At 42.7% G+C, this 21065-nt stretch overlaps 1 protein-coding gene across 1 annotated transcript in view; it reads left to right on the top strand.

The window, feature by feature from the left end:
- LOC138299219 (E3 ubiquitin-protein ligase TRIM39-like) overlaps positions 1 to 21065 on the top strand; it is a 216941-nt gene that overhangs the window by 167928 nt on the left and 27948 nt on the right. The window contains exon 7 of the mRNA XM_069237345.1: positions 17551 to 18123. Within this exon, the coding sequence (XP_069093446.1) occupies positions 17551 to 18095 (545 nt within the window). The 3' untranslated portion in view covers positions 18096 to 18123. The remainder of the gene's footprint in view (positions 1 to 17550; positions 18124 to 21065) is intronic.

The following is a 21065-nucleotide window of genomic DNA, read 5'->3' as shown; positions in this document are numbered from 1 at the left end:
GCTCCAGGAAGCAGCAAAAGGTTGCAGCTTCCCCAACAAGGCCCAAGCCTGGGACCACTTGGTGGAATGTTTAAAAGAATCCTCTGACACCTCCACACCACTCACAAGACACTGACTATGAAAACAATGGAGAGTGGAGAGGACTAATGGCTCCACTTGGGACAGAGATGCCTTCATCTCAACATACCATGCTTGGGGAGGCAAAAACCCTAGACCACTCAGGGAGCAAATGCAGGGGAGGGTGGGTATAGAAGGGACTTTATGTTACTGGTTGAGGAATTACAGGAGCATGTAACTTTGAATAGATTGACACACTAGTGGACAGTGCTAGAACTTTTATTTCTTCTGCGTAAACATGATTACAGAACACATGCCTAACTGTAATCCTTACAGCAGTTGACAGATACATGTGATTCTTCAAGTGTTTGTATGCCTTTACTTTAAATGCCAATAAAATATGCTTACTCAGGTGCTTCATAATAGGCATGAAAGAAAATACTCAGGCCCTCATTACGACTTTGGCGGTCATGGTACCGTCAATCCGGCGATGGCGGTCGGACCACCGCCAGGCCGGCGGTTCAGACCGCCATATTACGACCACGGCGGTCTCCCCACTGAAACATAGACATTTTGCCGCCAGTGCGGTCTGACTATACAGATCAGATCTCCAACCCGGCGGCAGCCACTTCACTGCCCACCCTGTTACGGCTCTGCAGCCCGCTACGATTTCTGGGGCGGTATGACCACCACCCAAAACCTGGCGGAAAGTACCCACTCACCTCCATGACACAGGCAACTCCAAAGGAAGCCATGGAACGCCACCTTGAAGTCTTTCCAGTGCTCTTCTTTTCCTTCCTCCTCCATGACCACCAAAGCTGACGAAGACGCCATTGGTGAGTACACCTGCAGAGCACACTAGGGGGGAAAGGGAGAATTACACAACCACACACAACATACACACCATGGACTGACTCGAACGCGCACACACACGCACATTCTACACAACACACACAAAACACAGCCACGCCAAACACACACATCACATACACACCCCGTATCAAAACTACAAATCCACACCAATACCACTAACAAGCTGAGACACACAAATCAATACAAATACACAACAAAACATATAGGCGGTGATTCTAACCGCGGCGGGCGGCGGTCGCCGCCCGCCATGCGGTTACCGCCAAATGACCGCACCGCGGTCACAAGACCGCGGCGGCCATTCTGGCTTTCCCGCTGTGCTGGCGGGCGACCGCCAAAAGGCCGCCCGCCAGCACAGCGGGAAAGACCCAGCAACGATGAAGCCGGCTCCGAATGGAGCCGGCGGAGTTGCTGGAGTGCGACGGGTGCAGTAGCACCCGTCGCGAATTTCAGTGTCTGCTAGGCAGACACTGAAATTCTTTTTGGGGCCCTCTTATGGGGGCCCCGCGGCACCCCCTACCGCCATCCTGTTCCTGGCGGGAGACCCGCCAGGAACAGGATGGCGGTAGGGGGTGTCAGAATCCCCATGGCGGCGGAGCGCGCTCCGCCGCCATGGAGGATTCTCAAGGGCAGCGGAAAGTCGGCGATACACCGCCGACTTTCTGTTTCTGGCGGCGGCTGAACCGCCGCGGTCAGAATGCCCAGCGGTGCACCGCCAGCCTGTTGGCGGTGCTACCGCGGTCATTCGCCCTGGCGGTTTTTACCGCCAGGGTTAGAATGACCCCCATAGTGGCCAAATACAAGGACTAACAATAATCTTGAAAAAACAATGCATCCAAATTCACATTGTACAGCACATAATAGATGTATGGAATCTTACCTGTAAACAAAAAGACTCGGCAAATGTATTGTAAAAATACCCAACAGGAATTCTGTTGGCCAGATTTATATAAATTTTAAGAAAATTATATCTATATAATAAATAATAATAATAAAAACACCAGGAAAGGCCCTTAGGCCAGTCCAATGTACAAAGGTTTTTAAGGCACAGTGTGCCTGGTAAAGGCCCCATCTTGACTACTGACAGCCTAATGGCCTCCACAAGGTAGGGGCATCAATGGGGCAGGCAGGCATTTCAAGGGTCTGTGGGTGGGGTTGGTGGTGGTGGGGGTTTGGGTTTGGGAGGGGGTCCTTGGGCTTTGGCTTTGGTTTGGGAGGGGTTGGGGGTGATACCTTTGATTTGGATGGAGGGGCAGGTGCTTTGGACTTGTGTTTAGGGGCAGGTGATTCTTTTGGGGGACAGGCTTTTTGGCAGGTGGAGGGCCAGTAGAGGTAGAAGGAGGGTCATGGGAGGACTTGGAAATGGAGGGACTTGGCCTGGGGAGGGACCCTCAGGGTGTAGGATCTCCAAGACCTTCTCCTCCCATGATGTCATCTCCAGGGGAGGAGGTGGGGCCCACCACCAGTCTTCATGCGGGCAATTTGGTGCCTGGATGCCATAGACCGGATCTTCCCCCTCAGGTCATTCACCTCTTCTGTATGTCCTCCCTTGTGCATGGATTGCTTCCCACTGAGTTCACCTTGTCGATGATCCTCCGCATAACTCCATTGCCATGGACGTATGCTGGACTTGTGCCCCGAACAGCTGTGGCTCTACCCTCATGATTTCATCCACCATGGTCCTTAATTCATCATCGGTGAATGGGGGTGCTTTTGTCGGGACATATTGAGTGTGGTGTGTGTGTGACTGAAAATTATTTCACGTGAAGTGTGATGCGTGAGAGGTGTGCAGGTGTCTGTGATGTCTGGGTGCAGTGCGATCCTCTGAGTGGTCGTGCAATGTATGGTAGTTTTTCGTAGCAAAGGATTGTGGGTTGTGTGTGTGTTTTATAGTGGTGTGTGTGTGGGGGGATGTGGTGTGTGTATGTGTATCAGGTGTGGGGTATTCGAATTGCCCAATGTGTTATTGTGTTGTAGTGGAGGTTCCATTTCGACCACTGCAGTCCGGACCGCCAATGGATTACCACCGCGCTAATATCGCTCTGTGATTTGTGGGTCGTAATAAGGAGGGCGGATTACTGCTGCCACTGCGGTCTTTTGGAGGCCATCAGCACGGCGGACTTTGGGAAAGACTGCCAAAGTTGTAATGAGGGCCCAAGTCATAATTTAAGTATAAATATTGAAAATACTCCTTCTCATACAATAGTATTAGTATAAGACTATAGGAAATTCCATATGTTATTGGCAAGTTGTGATAAGTGATTCCTTCCTGCACTGATGATGGGTTTCGTGTGCATATATAGCAATCACGAACTTCCATAGTTTTAATATACTCATATAACAATTTATAATACACATTTGATGTCAAATCTCCCTTAGAACTTTCAGTATGTAAAGTCTCTCATCTTCATACAGAGGATTCTTTTCGGTGAATGGATCTTCTAAATTTGGGGTACTTGTGACTGAAGTTTTGTCAATCTTTTTCCCAACAGACAAACTCAATCCAACTATCATGAAAATAATCACAATCACATATACGTATGCTAAACCTACACATTCTTATATTTACTCCTCTTACTTTGATTGGGTTTCATGGCTTGTCTAGACTCAGACCACATTATGCTCGCTATCCAAAATTAAAAATAAAAATCTAAAATGCAAAGTGGCTTTTAATTATTTCACTCTCTTTTCAGTATTTTCTTTGTTTCAGCAAAGCCAAATCAAAACAGTTATTTAAAAAAAAAAAAATAATTGCTGCAGATGTTCACAAACTTCCTTGGACTTTCAAAAATTCATTGAGTTTCTCTACTTGCAAATGTTCAAACGTTTCCACTAAAAATGTCTTTAATAATAAAGCATCTGATAAACACTAATAATCACTTCCAGCAAATAATGTCTTTGTTCACCAAGTGACAATGAAATTTCAAAGTTCAGTTCCAAAGCAATTTCAACTTCCAGAATGTTCAGCTGGAGTCGAATTGTTAACACATAAGGCAGCAAACTCCTCTCAGTCATCAGCTGTGAAATAAGTCCATTTGGGAGCTGAATATCTTTGACTTAGCACTCTTTTTCTCTTTGACCTCCTTGTTACTCAACCTTCAGTTTTACTGTCACTTTGATCTGATTCTTCAGTTCATTCAGCAATGGAGGGGGACACTTTTATTACTGCCTCTGTGCTTTTCTCGGGCCACTGATCTTCCGGGTACCACTCTTTTCTCTGGCACCACTGGTGTTTTTATGTTATTAACAGAAGTCACCTGACTGTGTCTCGACCCTTCTGTACCTTCAACTTCTATTGACTTGCTCAAAATTTCACCAGACAATGCATGCTCTCCATTAGCAATTTGTCTAGTCCCCACAGCTTGGCAAACCGGAACCCTCTCCCTCACTGTAACTGATGCTTTGGGAACAGGCACTGTTTCATCAAGAGGACATGGAACTTTGTGCATATTGCTTGGATGAACCCAGTTAGAAAGACGAGACACTTCACAGCTGTTGTCGTTACTAGAACAACCTGATACGGCCCTTTCCAATGTGGTTTAAAGCGTCTTTCTTACAGTTTATTTCACCATCACCCATGTACCAGGATTGAGGTCATAACAAAGGTTTTGTTGCATTTGTACAGTTGCTTCTCCAACCTGGCGAGACAAAGAATGAACCGCATCAGCTAGTTCTTTGCAAGTACCAAATCATATGTAATGTTCACAATAGCATTTGCAGGCACTGCTGGCAATCTCATAGCACCTCATGATGATCACGTGAGGTGACAAGCCTGTCTTCCTGTCAGGTGTGTTGTGCACACGCTTCAGGCAAGAGGCAATGCATCTGGCCATTTCAGTGTTGTAGATGCACATACTTCTGCCAGTCGAGACTTTAATGTTTCATTTATCTCCTCTACCAGTCTTGAAGCCTCTGGTCTGTAACTGCTGTGCAATCTTTGCCGAACTGGTAATAATGCACAGAATAATTTAAGAATCTCACTGTTGAAATGAGTTCCTAAACCTGATTCCAGAGAAGTTGGAAAGCTAAATCGAGGTGCCATCTCCCTCAATAGCAGCTTTTCAACGGTGAGGCTATCATTCCTTTGAGTTGAATAAGCTTCTATCCAATGGGAGAATACACACACCACTACCAAAATGTATCTCGGTCCATTGCACACTGGCAGTTCATTGAAATCAAGTTGCATTTTCTTGAATGGTCCTCTTGATCTGCCTATTTGACTCAGGGTAACAACACTGCATTTCCCTACATTCATCTGTTGAAATGTTGCACATCTGTGACACACTGCTTTCGCAACTAATCTAAATCTGGGGTTGTACAATGTTTTCCTGAATGTTCTAATCATCGCATCTTTACTTATGTATCTGTCCATGGTAGTACCTTTCCAATGGGGACAATAAGCTATTTGGCAAAACTGCTTTCCCATCATTCAACACCCAAACATCATCCACATTCCTCTGGACACATCCTGCTCTAACTTAACCCTGCTTTACTTCTTCTGTCACGTCTTCCTGCAATCTTTTAACTTCTTCCCAAGTATCAATGGCTGCCATAAAGACATTTTGACTTGTCTTATCACCATTTCCATATCTCCATTCCTCATTAAAGAAAGTGAAATGCAGGGCCCACAACCTCGCTACTTAGTCTGCATAGATATTGCCCAAGGATACATAATCATCTAACTTTTGGCAAACTGCACATTTCACAACTGCAATCTTCACAAGTAATTGTAATGTTTTCAACAATTGATAAACTTCGTCATCGTTTTGGATAGGTGATCCAGAAGAGGTCTTGAAACCTCTCTGCGACCACAACTGTCCAAAGTCATGAAGGATCCCAAACCCATACTGGCTATCAGTGAAAATGGTCACTTTGAGATGTTCAGAAACAGAGCATTCTTTCGTAAAAGTAATCAATTCGGCTTCTTGTAGTGAAAAGACTCCTCAAAGCCAGGAAGCTTCTACCACACCTGAGACTATGCAAGCTGCATAAACTGCTCTCAGGGTAACATCAGGTTCTCTTAAGCAGGAGTTATCAATGAACATGACATAGGGCTTCATTACAACCCTGGCAGTCAAAGACTGCCAGGGTTGTTTTGGCGATTGTACCGCCAACAGGCTGGCGGTACAATCTCCTTATTACGACGGGACCAGCGGTTTCCTGCCATGGTCGTCCCAGTGGTTTTAATCCCCAGGGGATTACGACTCGCCTTCCCGCCAGCCTGTCCATGGTGGTAGAGACTGCCATGGACAGGCTAGTGGGAATGGGAGTGGCGGGCCCCTGGGGGCCCATGCACTGCCCATGCACTTGGCCTGGTCAGTGCAGGGGCTCCCAGGCACAGCCCCACCCTGCTTTTCACTGTCTGCACAGCAGACAGTAAAAAGCGCGACGGGTTCACACCCGTCGCACGGCCGCAACACCGCCGGCTCCCATATTAAGGCCGACATCCCCGCTGGGCCGGCGGGCGGAAACTCTGTTTCCGCCGGCCCAGCGGGGATGTCATGATGCGGCCGGCGGGATTGCGGCTGCATTGGCGGCCGCTCGGCGGTCCAACATTGGCGGGCGGCAGTTTTAATGAGGCCCATAGTCATTTTTGTCTAAATATCAGGTCTTGGTTTGGTGCCCAATTCATTCATATTGAGACAGTCATGCTCAAACGCATTTTAACGTTCACTTGCATTCCCAACTGGATTTGGCAAAAGAGTGGCTAAATGCAATACAATACATTGTTTCATATTAACATTTGGAGAGCCCAATATAATTTGCTCATAACAGGTCAAACGTGCATTGGTCAGGGATTGAGTCTTGGTGCGGGTTATCAAAATCTCCACTAAATGGGGGAAGTTCAGTGGATGGCTCATAACAACCTTTGCACTGTTCAGTGCTGATGCATTCATCTTCAAATGGTACCAGATCAGACCTTGTGAGTCAGCCTCTGTAAGAGCTTGGAGAAAAGGCAAAAGTTTAAAAACCCATTGGCAGCAGTAGTGGGTTATCAAAATCTCCTCTGAATGGGGGAGCTATTGGTATCTCTCCTGCTAGCTTCATGAGTGTTTGGCACAACCAAACGGTTGTTAGTATACTGTACTAGAACTGAACGATAGCACATTCCAAGTGTTTCCAAGTTCTTCTTCAAAATTTGTGGAATACGACACCATGTTAAAATACAACTGCCAAATTTAAAGGCAAAAAGAAATTGTCTATCTTCATGAAGGGAAATGGAAAAGAAAGCCTGAGACAAGCAATTGATTGTAAACCACTCTGCTTCGCACTGGATCTGAAACTAAATCAGTGCTGGATTTGGTACCACTGGACAACATGGAATGACAATCTTGTTCATTTTTCTCAGATCCTGAACTATGTGGTATTTTCCATTCGGCTTCTGCAATCTTAAAATAGAGGAATCATAAGGGCTTCCCAAAATTTCCTTCAGAACATCTTGCTCAATCAAGCTACCAATCAAGGGGGTTATTCTTGCAAATGCCTCAGATGTCATATTGTATGGTGGTATCCTCAAATACACTGTGTTTGGCTTCACTGTTATTTTAACTGGTTTAACTTCTTATATGAGTCCTATATCTTTCCCCGAGATATCCCAAACCTCAGGAAAAACTGTCTACTGCAATTTTTCGGGCAAATCATTACATGTCATCACTGGATACAGTGAGACAAGTGGGTAGTGTTCTACAGTTTTATAGGGGACATCTTTTTCCTCATTTGTTTGCATTCCTGTTCCTTGAGGTGTGCAGCTAATGGAATAGGTTGACGCCCTAACAGGCTTACTGGACTTGAATCACTGACCACAAATTAACTTCAGATGAACCTATTTTTACTTTGACATGTTCTGTAACAGGGTTTGTCAACTGCTTATTTGCTACTCCTACAACCTAAATGTACATTCCTAATTTGGGATCTTTGAACTCTTTGAATTTGAACCTGATTATTACCTTGAGTCTTAGCAACTCTAGCATTTGGTACCAAATTATTCACATCATTGTGGGGATATTTCCTCTGCCAGTGACCAACATTTCCGCTAGCATGACAAGAATTTGTTTTCTTCAATGACTGATTGTCAACCAAATTTCCACTATGATCACCACATCCTTTACCTCTAGGCTGAACCACATTGCTAACTTGCTGTTGCACACCTGCATTCTACTTGTATTCACCAACACCTGTGGGCTCTAACTTCCTTTCTGTGCAGCCTTCACTTGCTTCACCATCAACTTTTCCTTAAGCTTTTTCTACTTCAATTCTATTTCATTGATGCAGTACCTTGCATACCGCAGGATCTCATCAATGGGTTTGTTCTGCCATCAAATCCGGTGCTGCTGAATTTTTTCACTAATGTCTGGCTTCACTCCCCGCACAGAACTAAATACAAAATGACATATCCTTTGGCTCTATGTTCTCTGTACCGCTATGCTGTTTGAAAGCTTGCAGCAATCTCTTCTAATAAGCATGAGTATACTCGTTGGTTTCCTGTGATGTCCTGTCAATTTTCTGCCAACCAATATCTTTTGTGGACACTTCCTTCTTCAGGAATTCAATTATCTTGTAATACTTTTTTCATCACCTCCTCAGATGGCACACATGTTACTGGATCTCTTGGAGGTTCACAATCTGACCAATCAACATTTCTTTTGCACTCATTCCACAAGTCATCTGGAACCACAATGTTAAACAACATATTCAAATCTTCCTACAGGCATTTTGAAAGTTGTACCATTCCACTGGCTTCTCTCTCAGTCTTGGGTAATCATTAGTGAATGACAATATATCACTTCTTCTCCAGGGTACATGCACATAACTTCCACCTAGTATTTCTTTCATAGGCATCATTTTTACATTGTCCTCAGCTTGATTTGCTCTTGCCGGAGACAAATTATGCCTAGATTTCTTCTCATTTCTTTTCTTTGCCCATCTGCCTTCCCTTTTATCTAATGCTCACCATGTTTGAATTCATGTAATTAATTCCTTAATGTGCATTCTCATTATGGGTGATCTCATATTAATAATGTCTTTGATGCTGAAGTAATCTGTAACTTCTATTTAGGGGTTTAGATTTTTCTAAGTTCAATTTATATTTCTCAGCCAATTCTGTTAACTTTTCATAAGTCTGTCCTGCATGTTGAGTAACATCATTACGCATGAATCGCAATTCCAGTTGAGAAGTATCTAACATTCCCAAAATTAATTTGTTTAGTTCTATTTTCAATCTGGGGACATTCACTGTCCTGTCCCTCTCTGGTGTCTCTTCAAATCTAACATTGCCATTTTGTGCATCTGTTGCACATTGTGAGCTCAGATTGTTTAACCAATTAACTGTTGTGCTGAAAGACCTTGTAAACTAATATTATTTCTCTGGGGCACATCTTGAGGGGTACTGCAACCTACACTCGTAATCTGATCAGGTGTGGGCATGTAAGGAAGTGGGGTTCCCTGTGGAAGCCTTGCATCAAGAACTGGTCCTACTTGATTTAACATCTGGTTAGGTTCTGCAATTCATTCACACTGCCACGAACATGCTGGCGGTCAGGCACCCGGCAACAGGAATCTCCATTCCTATCGCTGGCAGACACACACCCACACAACAACACACCTACATATACGGAGCCCCACTCACCCACGCATTTGCTTACATACACCCCCACACACTCTCACTCAAACACCCACTCAGGTATACCCTTTTACTCGTACCTCCTTACCCCACCTCCCGGCATTCCTACACACATGCAGACATCACTCACATTGACACAACAGGTGGTTATCCGGGAGGGGAATGGGTCCCAGCGCTTTCACATTAGGACTTGGCATTACCTGATCTATAACTTGGCTTGATACTGCTTGATTTACAAATAGAATGTGCTGTATAAACAGTCAGAACTGGTGGAAAAAACACAGGCTTTTGTGCCACTGAATTAGCAGGTGTACTTGGAACTATTTTATTCTGGGTTTGCTCAAGTGGAGCAGTTGGCACATTCAGGACTACACTCTACACTGCATCACTTCTCATCCCTGTCTCAACTGAATGATACAATTGGGGAAGATTCATCAAAAAGTGATTTATGAACTCATCTTCCGAATCACTCTCATATGTGATTGTCTTTTTACCATCATCTTCTGCTGCCTGCTCTGCTTTTATTGTCTGTTTCCTTTGAGTTTTAGGTTTTGTACTCACATCACCTTCCTCTGTAATACCTGGAATCATTCTCACTCCATCCAATATATCTGCTATCCACACTTTTTAATGCATCTCATCTAGCTTCTGCTAATGTTTTAATTGCTTTCTGCATTCCATCCTCTAATTTTGTCATTGTGCTCCGTCTTACAATAAGTTCCCAAATACTAAGGGCTTCCAATTGTGCAGGTCTTGGGGATGACTTAGACGCATACCATATTCTCCTCAAATTGTCTATTATTCTCAAATTAAATGTTCCATAACGAGGATAAGCTAATGCACCCTCTTTCTTAGTAATTTTACACCATTGTTCAAGCCATACGCATGCAGAAAATCCTTTTAGCAATGCCACATGATAAGACGGGGTTCCTTCAGGTGGGGCTTCGGCACCCTCTCTAACTGGAATAAATAAATCTCATCTTTGTGCACTTCTTAATGCCTTGCAAATGTTCATTTTTGCTCAAATTTTAATGAACTGCAATGGTTTTCAGTCGAACCGAATCAGGACGTAATTTCAACCCCACAATCCTTTTTGCAAACTTTTCTCAACCTATAGCACTGTGGTACTGTCTACCAATACCAGCACGACTTCACACTAACCGACCTACACCAGTGCGGCACAAAATTATATCACAATCACTTCTCTCAGCAGCTGAAATCACTCACTTGCACCTAATGCAAATATTGCGAGCAAAAACAAACAACTTATCTGCACACAACAAGTAGGAATTCAAATACTTCGAAAGCTGTACCGGCTACATTTCTGACTGTGTAGCAATTATACAAGGATTGAAACTTGACCAGCAGTTCTCACGCCAGTTGATATAGATCCTCCATGTACACAGGATTCACCAAATACCAACCAGCAACTCACACTCACCCAAGGAAAAACTATTGGCACCATCAATGACATCTCATGACAAGTACCTAACTGCAAACAGTAAAGTATCCAAGTGTCTTCTACACCTACCCCTGGATCTTAGGCCACGACGGACCCATCAGCAACAACCATGGACATTTTTTAGCAAAAAACGCCCAAATCACTTTGAGTAGGACAACTCTGCAAAACACTTCAGAACCTTACACTTGACCACAATCTTCAGGCCAAAAGCATCACAAGCGCAAAACCCTATTGATACTCACGCAGCACATCACTTTTAGGTACAATGCTGGAACTTCATCCATCTCTGATATGGACCATGGAACGAATTACGGGGTGGACAGTTTTGGGACTGGGCAATAACATAGGGTCAATCATAACTCCCCACTCTAAACAAAAATATGGTTCCCCCTCCAATGGGATGAAACCATCATTCTGCTACCAGATCTGTTGTGGCATTTTTCATCCTTCACAGGAATCAAATGCTCACCAAGGTCGATGGACCTTTTGACTCAGTAAATAGTGTGGTATAACCATCAAAAATGTTTTAACAACACCCCAGACAATTTAGACACCATGACAAATGTGGCCACAGAAGGAAAACTCCAATCAGGAATAAAGATAAAAGATTTATGACAAACACAAGCTCAAAGTCATTAAGACAATGCGCAAAACCAATTTATAAAGATGCATAATCACCAAGGGTTGCCCATGGCTTCGAAATAGATTCAGGAAGAATAAGGCATAACATCAAGACAACCTGTTGCTCAGAATTTACATTCATTAGTCAATTCGAATTTAGCTGAATTTAGATAACCTTTGGCTAGACAGAGGTCAACCTTACAGCTAACCAAATCAGGGAAATACATGTGTGGGGAGGAACACTTGTGGGCAAAATACAAAAGTACAAAAAAGAAGAAAATAATTTGGAAAAAGATCATCTTGGACTGCAGGTCACTAGCTAAGTTTGGCAAAAGATAAGTAAAATGGGAAAGCGTCAGCATATCAGAAGTTCAGTCACAAGTCTTCTGAAGGGGGAAATAAAGGATTCTAAATATAAAAGGGCATTTCAAGAGTGAGAGGAAATGGCAAAGAAGAAGGTACTTCTCCAAGGGTACAGCATTGAGGAAATCTTCATCAGCAAGACAACAAAATCAACAAGTCATATGCATGCATCAGGAGCTCTCTGCAAGCTGGTCAAGACTGCGGGAACTGAATAGGAATGCTCAAAATTCAAATGTCCATCAATATTTTAAACTTCACAAAATTTCCCAAAACATTCTGATTCTTCAAAAATATAATGTCATGTCACATTGAATAGACATCATCCAATTGGGAAATAATCGTATGACTCCAAATTGAAACAGTCCAATTTCTTCCCAGGTCTGTCATGGGAACATCTCAATTCTGTGTGACTCCAAACAGGGCTGAAAGGAATGTATACAAACTCAGCCTGTGTACCTGCAATGTACTGTTTTTTTAGTAGAACACATTGTGGTAATCAACAGACTCTGAGAGAATCAAGTAAGTCAACTTGTAGTTTGTTCTTAGCAGAAACCACTCTCAGCAACCAGCGACGCATGAGGGGTCCTGTTACTCATGGACTGTTTTTGCTTTTAAATGTTCTTATACACTAATGTTCTATGCCGACCGCCTTCTGGTACACAGCCTCACAAGACGGCTTCATGAGCTCCGTGAGCTGGTGTCATGAACCGTTGTACAGAGAGGATTTTCCATGGGTTCTCCTTCAAATAAAAATTTGAAAAACAAATGTACATGCAAAATTTGAAGCAACACATAGACTAAAACAAAAATGATGGAAAAAAGAGATACTTCGCAAAATTACACGAGTTCAACTTTTCAAACCAGTAAACCCAATATACATGTGTATTCATAAGTATAATCAAAACTAAAGAAATAGTAACACGAAGGAAAACATTTGCATCAATCTCTACTATAAGAACACTAACTTCATGACTACATTAGGTATGCTATAGTTAAAACTTAATTAACCTTATTGATTGATGTTTCACCTATATCTGAACGGTCTTCTCTGTACCCAAGCACTTCTTTGTACCTTCAGGAAATCATTGTAGTTGTCACTTGAAACATAATTTTTGTGTTTTTGAAAGTGGGCATTGTCTCTGCTTTGTTCCACTATTGGGAAGTTGCCATTTAGTGGGAGGTCTCAAAACCAGTTACCCAAGAATAGGTACTGGTTATAAGAGATTCAGACCTTGTGGAAAATCAATAAAGGGCCTTTCCCAAAGTCTTTTCAGGTGAGCATGGGAAAATCAAGGGTTTCAAGAATAGAATCAAAATAAAGGATGGCGCTTTACCCATTATACATAAGATGAGAGGGGTCCTGTTACTGATCGTCTGTTTTTGCTTTCAAATGTTCTTTTAAACTAACAATCTATGCCGAACATCTCCTGGCACATGTGAGCCTGTGTACATAGATGATTTTATACATATGTAATATGCAAACTTGTAAATTCAACACTAATATTTTATCAATATGAGTAACACATTTCATTTCAAATGAGAAAACTTTGGAATTGCATTTCATTAAGTACAACAGAGAAGTGCATTTCAATCACTTTGCACATATTTTTAAACTCATTAAGCTTTCAATAATCACAAGAAATTCAATATTGTTTCTAAATGCACTGTTAGTCTAGAGTCTAGATTACATTTTAACATAAGTCTGATCCTTCTAACGTGATTTAATTCAAAAGGCACCCAAGTTGAACTCTGAAATACAGGCAATTGCACATTTAAATTGCGTGTCAGTGCAGCGTTCTACATTAGTTGTTCACTCTTTTACTTTCATAAACATAAATTATCACACCGTGACATGAGGAACATCACTAGAATTATGTGCACCTTACACCTGTTAACCAGTATTAAAGTGCCTCTGCTCCCTCTTAAAATATGGTAGAATTGGCATAGCCTAGTTGGCATATTTACCTTACCTAAAAGTCCCTAATATATGGTACAGAGATTACCCAGGGGCTATATATAAAATGCCACCAGTTGACTGCTGCACCTATTGTGCCATCCAGTAATGTGGTAGTGCAACAAGGCTACAGGCCTTGCTGGAGCAGTTTTTAAACTGCAATTTGACTTATCAAAATAAACCATTCTGACAGATCTGAACCTTTCTTTTAAATATTGATGTCACCCTCATACAGGCCCTGTAGTCAACAAAGCAGGGTGCAAGGTATTTGAAATTATGACATGTAGAAATTAAATGTTAACATGTCATTACTGTGACTAGCATCAACAAGCTATTTTTCACGGTGGCTGGCTTAGCTGTCCTATGTAGAAACCAGTACAGCAAAATTAGGGGTACTCCTCAACCCACAGGAACCTGGGTAATTTCCAAATTTCATAAGCAGTGGCTTGCAGAGGTATCATTTAGTTAGAATTGAAGGCTGGACAGCTCTGCACAATCACTGTATCTAATACATGCCCTCTAATAGGGCAAAACCTCAAAGCTTGTTTCAAAATTACAAAGTGCAAAAAACACAACCAAGAGTGAGGAAAACGTGCAGTACAAATTGTTTATGTGTTTTTTACAACAAACACCAAAAATGGATTCCCAATATATTCTGTATTGTTGAGTAGTTTATTTGTTGTAATATTGTAGACAACTATTAAACTCTTATGCTGATATGTAGGTCTAATAAGGACAGTAGGATTACTGGTACATTTGCAATGATGAAATATTATGTTAACTTGGTTGGCAATGAAATTGCATTATATAATTTTCACCATGTGTTGCAATTACCTGCTAGATCGTCAGAATTGCTATTACGGCAATATTAAGAGGCCCAGGTACAAATATCAGGGTAAATGCCCACTAGTACAAGTTAGAGATGAAATACTTACTCAGGGGTACCTCTGTACCTTTAATGTAAGAATATAGACCATCAGTGCAAAATCCTGAAAGTTGTGGACAAGAGGACTGAAACACTACAGGTACACTTACCCCTGGAGGAGTAGATACAAAGTAGTTACAAAGCAGTCTGATTCTTGACTGAGGGCACCTGAGTTTGTCCTCGGAATGGAGGGTCCTGGTCGGTCCTTGATATCCTTCCCAAGGCAGGTGCGTGTTAGTGTTCCATCGCGGTGTGCAACTAATTGAATTCTCGTGTGCACTCACTCTCCTAAGAGGTGGCTCTGTATCAAAGCTTAGCTGGGATGCAACTTGCTACACACTGGCCCGCTAACAGGTGATCTCTTCTCATTGGTAAAAAAGAGGACTTTGCTGTTAGAGCTCAGATAAGTAGTGGCATCTAGACCTGGACTGAGCCCTGATGTTGCAGTTTGCCTGACGCCCTGTCTCTAAATTCCTCCCCTGAGGTCCTGGGGGCTTTGGAAAGGTACTCCTGTGGTAGATTGGGACTTAAAGGAGACTAAAAGTCTGACTTTCATGTTGGTGGGGAACAATGGTAACAAGGTTCCCTCCCAGCCAACATTATGGTCTGGCCGCCCAATTTAGAATAGGGCAGACCAGAGGTTTCACGACAGCAAAAATCACTACATCTCTGCCGTAGTCAAACATCCGTCAGGCTGTCAAAAGTTTGGCTATATATCCACCCATCTAATTTAGATGGGAAGACATACAGCCGATTTTCAGTGCCTGGCACCATCAGAAACAAACTGGTGATAAGGAGCATTAAAAAGAGCTCAATTCTCCCCTCTGCAATGGGAGGACGCTCCCAGGGTGGAGGGTTATTGCTTATTTTATTTTCAATAAGAAAATCCCATATTCAGATTTTCTGTTTGCAAACAAAAAATATATTATGTTTGCCATACGGCTCCATCTTGTTGACAGAGCTGTCCATCAACCTTGGAAAATATTGGCAGGAATCGCTGTGACTGCGGTTCCTGCCAATGCTAGAAATGTCCGCTAGGCAAATATTTAAATCGGACCCTAGGACAAACCTGGTTGGTGTATATGACCCGTGCTCCATTTTGGTCATCCAAAATTGCACCAATGTTCCAGTCTGCCACGACAAATGACTGTCATTGGCACTTTGCCTTTTTTAGCACTATTTATAATTAAACATTTAAAAAGTCATATCTCCTTTTCTCCTTGATCCTCTTTGTCATTTTGGTGTCATTTTAAAATTGTGATCTATTTTTCTGATTCTGTTTAGGATTTATATTCTTTTGCTCTTTCATTTTATTAATGTTTGGGCACAGAATAAATACTTTACAGACAGCAACCACTCAGCACAAACCTCCACTCTGTGTGCTCCTGTGCCAGTTGTATAGTCCTCTGCACTCCCAGTAACCCTCCATTCTGCACAGATCCTCACTCTGCCCAGCTCTCAAGCTACACCCTGCACAACTTTTCACCCTACAGAGCCCTTTCACACTCTGTACAGTCCTCTGTTCACAGTAGGGCACTCTCTACCGTGGCACATATTCACTCTATGCTCATCTCTCCATTCTGAGTAGAGCATAGTCCAGTCTCCGCACTGCCTCAATCCCAAAATAGCTTTCAGTTTTGCACAACCCCCAACCCTTGCAATTGTCAATGCCCCCTACTCTTTCCCGATGTGTGAGCACAGCTTTCTACTCAGCAGTAAACTACGCTCTGCACCAGCTTATTCTGTTTTGGGCTATATCACATTCTGTTTTCTTTTATAAAGACTAATGCGGACCCCACAACTCAGATAGTTCCAGTCCCTCATGGTAGAGTGCAGTAATCAGCAGTTCCTTGGCTATATTGAAGGGTCCATGCTTGCAATTTGGCACTGACATTATCTGACGTTATGTAATTTATATCTGGTTTGTGATAAATGTGATACATAACTCCTACAAATGCATGGTTGCATTCATCAAAATGTGAGAAATAGTACTTCCTTGGTTTCACCCCTATGTTAAAGCACACACAAAAAACATTAACGTGTTTTGCAATCCTTAAAATGTTGTGTGACTATTTTTTTATATTAAAACTCCACCAGGAGAATTTAATTTGGAAGTCAAAAATAAAATATATGCATTAAAATCTGTTGTATACAAAAAAAAAAATTATAATGGAGACAATCTTTTGTACATCGAATGCATAAGCAAGAGCCCATTTGTTTGTGTCATTTCAACCACAGATTTTGGTTCTCCTTTTTGTGAAACAACAGACTGTCATTTGAATGAGAGTATTTGTTACCTATCCTGTTTATTTATTAGTACCTCTTCACTTGAATTAAGTATTCTGTTATTCATATCTGATAAAAACTTTCCCCCATTGTTACATTCTATAACCAGCTGTCTAAAACTGGGCATTGAGAACCGTGTATTCCATGCACATGAAGTGCATCACCACATAGAAACTGCCATTTGTCTTCCTCTCCAGATCTGGATTGTGTGTTTTCTTTCTGCAGTGCCAGAAAATGTGATTTAATTTGGCTAAAGCAACAAGTGAGAGGGACTGTATGATTTATAGGTGATGTCTCTTGATTGGTAGAAATATGTATGGCTAAAACACTGATAAGGTGTAATTACTACTAGGATTGGCTGCTGAGCACTGATGCCTGCTTCTCTTTTACAGGGGAGGTGACTCTGGATCCTGACACTGCTCAACGGTGGCTCATCCTGTCTAAGGATGGAAGGAGCGTGAGAAATGGTCACAGAGCACAGAATCTGCCCAATATACCTCAGAGATTTACTAAATACCCCATTGTTCTGGGAAGAGAGAGACTGAGCTCAGGGATGCATTACTGGGAGGTAGAGGTGGGGGACAAGACAGAATGGGGCCTGGGGGTGTGTGATGAGTGTGTGAGCAGGAAAAGGAGGACCTCAGTATCACCTGAGGATGGATTCTGGGCAGTGTCGCTCAGAGATGGTGAATATAGAGCTCTCACCTTCCCCACCACCCCCCTGACGACGTCTGTTTCCCCAAGAGTTTTGGGTCTCTTCCTGGACTATGAGGCCGGTAAGTTATCAGTGTATAATGTGGATGACAAGTCTCTGCTCTTCACCTTCTCCGGGGCCTCTTTCTCCACCACAGTGCGGCCCTACTTCAATCCTGGACCCACCGATGGTGGGAAAAATGAGGGAGCATTGCAGATCCTGCCGGTGAATGGACAGCAGTAAGAGCAACAGAGAGTGTCTACAATGGAAGGTAAATGAGTAGTGTATAATGTATTAATGTCACTGTAACCAGATAAAGGAGCAATGTATACCACTTACCGCCACTACATGTCAATACAAGTGAGCACTGGTATCACAATTAATGGATGATGAGAGTTGACTCATAGCCCCTATATGTGTTTCTATTTGTGTGTATATATATATATATATCCAATAAATTGTTGACGGTTGTTAAGGTAAACAGCACTCCATGAATGAAAGAACAAAAAAAGGTTTAATTTCTCTGGACGGGAATGCGTTTCAGCGATGCCGCCATTTTGGCCCTCTATATATACCACTCAGTTCACTTAAAGCAACACAGTATATAAAAATACAATTAATAAAAACCTGTACATTTTCTAAAACTAGACACCTAGGGGAGAACACCAAGGGGTGACTTGTGCGGCTCTCACCAGGTTCTGTTACCCTGAATCCCTTGCAAACCTCAACATTTGTCTAAAAAACACATTTTCCTCATATTTTGGTGATGGAAAGTTCTGGAAAATATGAAAAACCACAAATTTTCCACAACCCTGCATTCCCCCAAGTCTTCCAATAAAAATGGCAGCTCTCCTGTGTGAGAAGACCTAGTGGCCGCAACAGGAAACAGCTCAAAATACAACATGTATGCAGCGTATTTTTCCACAGAAAATGTACCCTCTTTTTATATTGTGGGTAGCTCTAGATTTTGGACCCTAGCTCAGCCGGCACCGAGGGAAACGTAGCCAACCTGTACATTTTTTTGAACTAGACACCTGAGGGAATACAGGATTGTGTGTTATTCGTGGATCCCTTTAGTTTTTCTTAGTAACAGTGCCCTGCAAACATCAGACTTTTCCTGAAATCACCGATCCTCCTTACATTTCTCTGATGGAAACTTCTGGATTCTGCAGGAATCCACAAAATTCCTAACACGCAGCATTGTCCCACCTGTGCTAAAATAAATGCTGTCCCACCTGTGTGTTTGGGCCCATCGCCACAACAGGAATGGATCAAACCAAGGACAGTGGGAGCGACTGCGTGGAGACTCCTATTGACCTCAGCCCAAGGGAGTCAGAAAGACTGTGCCCATTTTTGTTTGGAGGGTGAGGACATTGCCATGCCCATACTGTACAGACCCCACTCCTAAACTATTACAAAACAAAATCCCTGGTGCCTAATTGGCTTTTATCTCCCCAGCCCAGCCCCACCCCCTCTGCGGCAGGCAGATCAGGAACTATTGCCACAGATAGACTGCCACTTTTTTTTTACCCCCATCTGCCCCCTCCCTGGGAAGCAGAAAGACTGTCCATTTTTTGGGGAGGAGGGGCAGGGGCATTGACAGGGCCATGATGGCCCACCCCTACACTAATTACATAAACAAAATCCCTTGTGTCCTAGTAGGGTTTCTGCTCCCTCCCCCCCTTAGGCAAAAAAAAAAAATAGACAAAAAAAACCAAGGAGAGCAGAAGCTCTTGTCCAAGGGGCTGCTCTTCCTCCCTGGGGTCTAGTGGAGTGGATCCCTGCTTGGGGATCACCCTCCTTCACTAGGGAAGGGTACCATTGGAAAGGGGAGACTCTCCCCCTTCCAACAATACCTCTCCTGTCTGGATCGATGCTCGGGGGCATAGGTAACCCCAAAACCACCAGTGCAGAGAAAGTGAAATGAGTTGATCGGCTGATTTCACTTCCTTGTTCAGGGAAATGACATCATGCTTTCCCCCAGCTCCCAAGGCTGTTGCTTTGCTAAGGAATGGGGTTTACACACATTGAAGAAGTAGTTAAAAGCACAGTACTGAGCAGCATAATGGCAAAGTAGCTCTAAGGCTGCTTGAACAGTTGTGCAACCATTTTAGACACAGTGAAGAACATGATGAGATGATTGTGGTGTTGTGCCTGTCACTACAACCAGTGAGTGTCATCATTGCAGCGCTGTAAGTTGTAAATGCTCCTGGTGGGGTCGTTCATGTATCTATCTGATACATTATCTAGAACAACAGTTTTAAATTTTGAGACTCCCCTGGCGGTAAGGACTAAGTGTGTCAACCCAAATCAGAAAACAAGTTGGACTGCAACCAATACGCAACCCACTGAGCAATGTTTGCGTTAGAGGAGTTTCTGGTAACAATCAGTCCCATGAGACAAGACAGGGGACAGTTAGTGGGAACCAAAATCCTCTTTCATAGATAAACAAAACACTCGAGGAGTGTTAGAACATGAAAAATCAATTTCAAAATATTTATTTTAAGATTCCACTTTGATGCACCCGAGACGAATAGTAGTGACAGAGAAGAGAAACATCTTAACAGCACAGAAATTTACAGTGGTGCACACTTGCATATCTGATTCAGAGCAATAAAGCCTACTGTTCTATCTGAATAGCAAGCCTGCTATTTTGGTCACAGGGTAGGTGCAAATGTCAAAAGGTAAAAACAGCCCAGGGGAGCAGCCTGTGAAGCCTACTTGCTTCACAGTAACTTTTGATTATACTGGGTGCTGAACGCGTGCCTGTCCATCCTGTCTGATGTTGCTGGCGTGACGCTCCTCTCTAACTTCTAGCTTTCTGCTAACAGTTTTATAAGACTTAATCAGAAGCCTGTTGAAGACTTTCAAAATAAGCAATCAATATTATGTATTAAAATTCAGAATATGACCAATGTAGATAGATAGTAGATTTATTACCAGGAGAGCGCAACTGCACATCAACATTAAGTACTGCTCAGCAAAGAGCCAACTCATCCAGCTGCTCACATTGGACATTCAAACATTCACTGTTTATGTACATTTTTCAAGATTCCAACTTCCACACTCTAGATAGTAAATACAGTATAACACTGTACATTACCCTAAAATCAAATCCACATCCAAATACAAAAAAGAATGTTAATATAATTACAAAAAATGTTTAGCTGTGCAATAGTATTATCCGTCTCCATGCAAACATAGGGGTACACT

The sequence above is a fragment of the Pleurodeles waltl genome, chromosome 6 (assembly GCF_031143425.1).
Source record: "Pleurodeles waltl isolate 20211129_DDA chromosome 6, aPleWal1.hap1.20221129, whole genome shotgun sequence".
In the NCBI taxonomy this organism is placed as follows: Eukaryota; Metazoa; Chordata; class Amphibia; order Caudata; family Salamandridae; genus Pleurodeles; species Pleurodeles waltl.
This window is presented reverse-complemented; position numbering and strand designations above follow the sequence as displayed.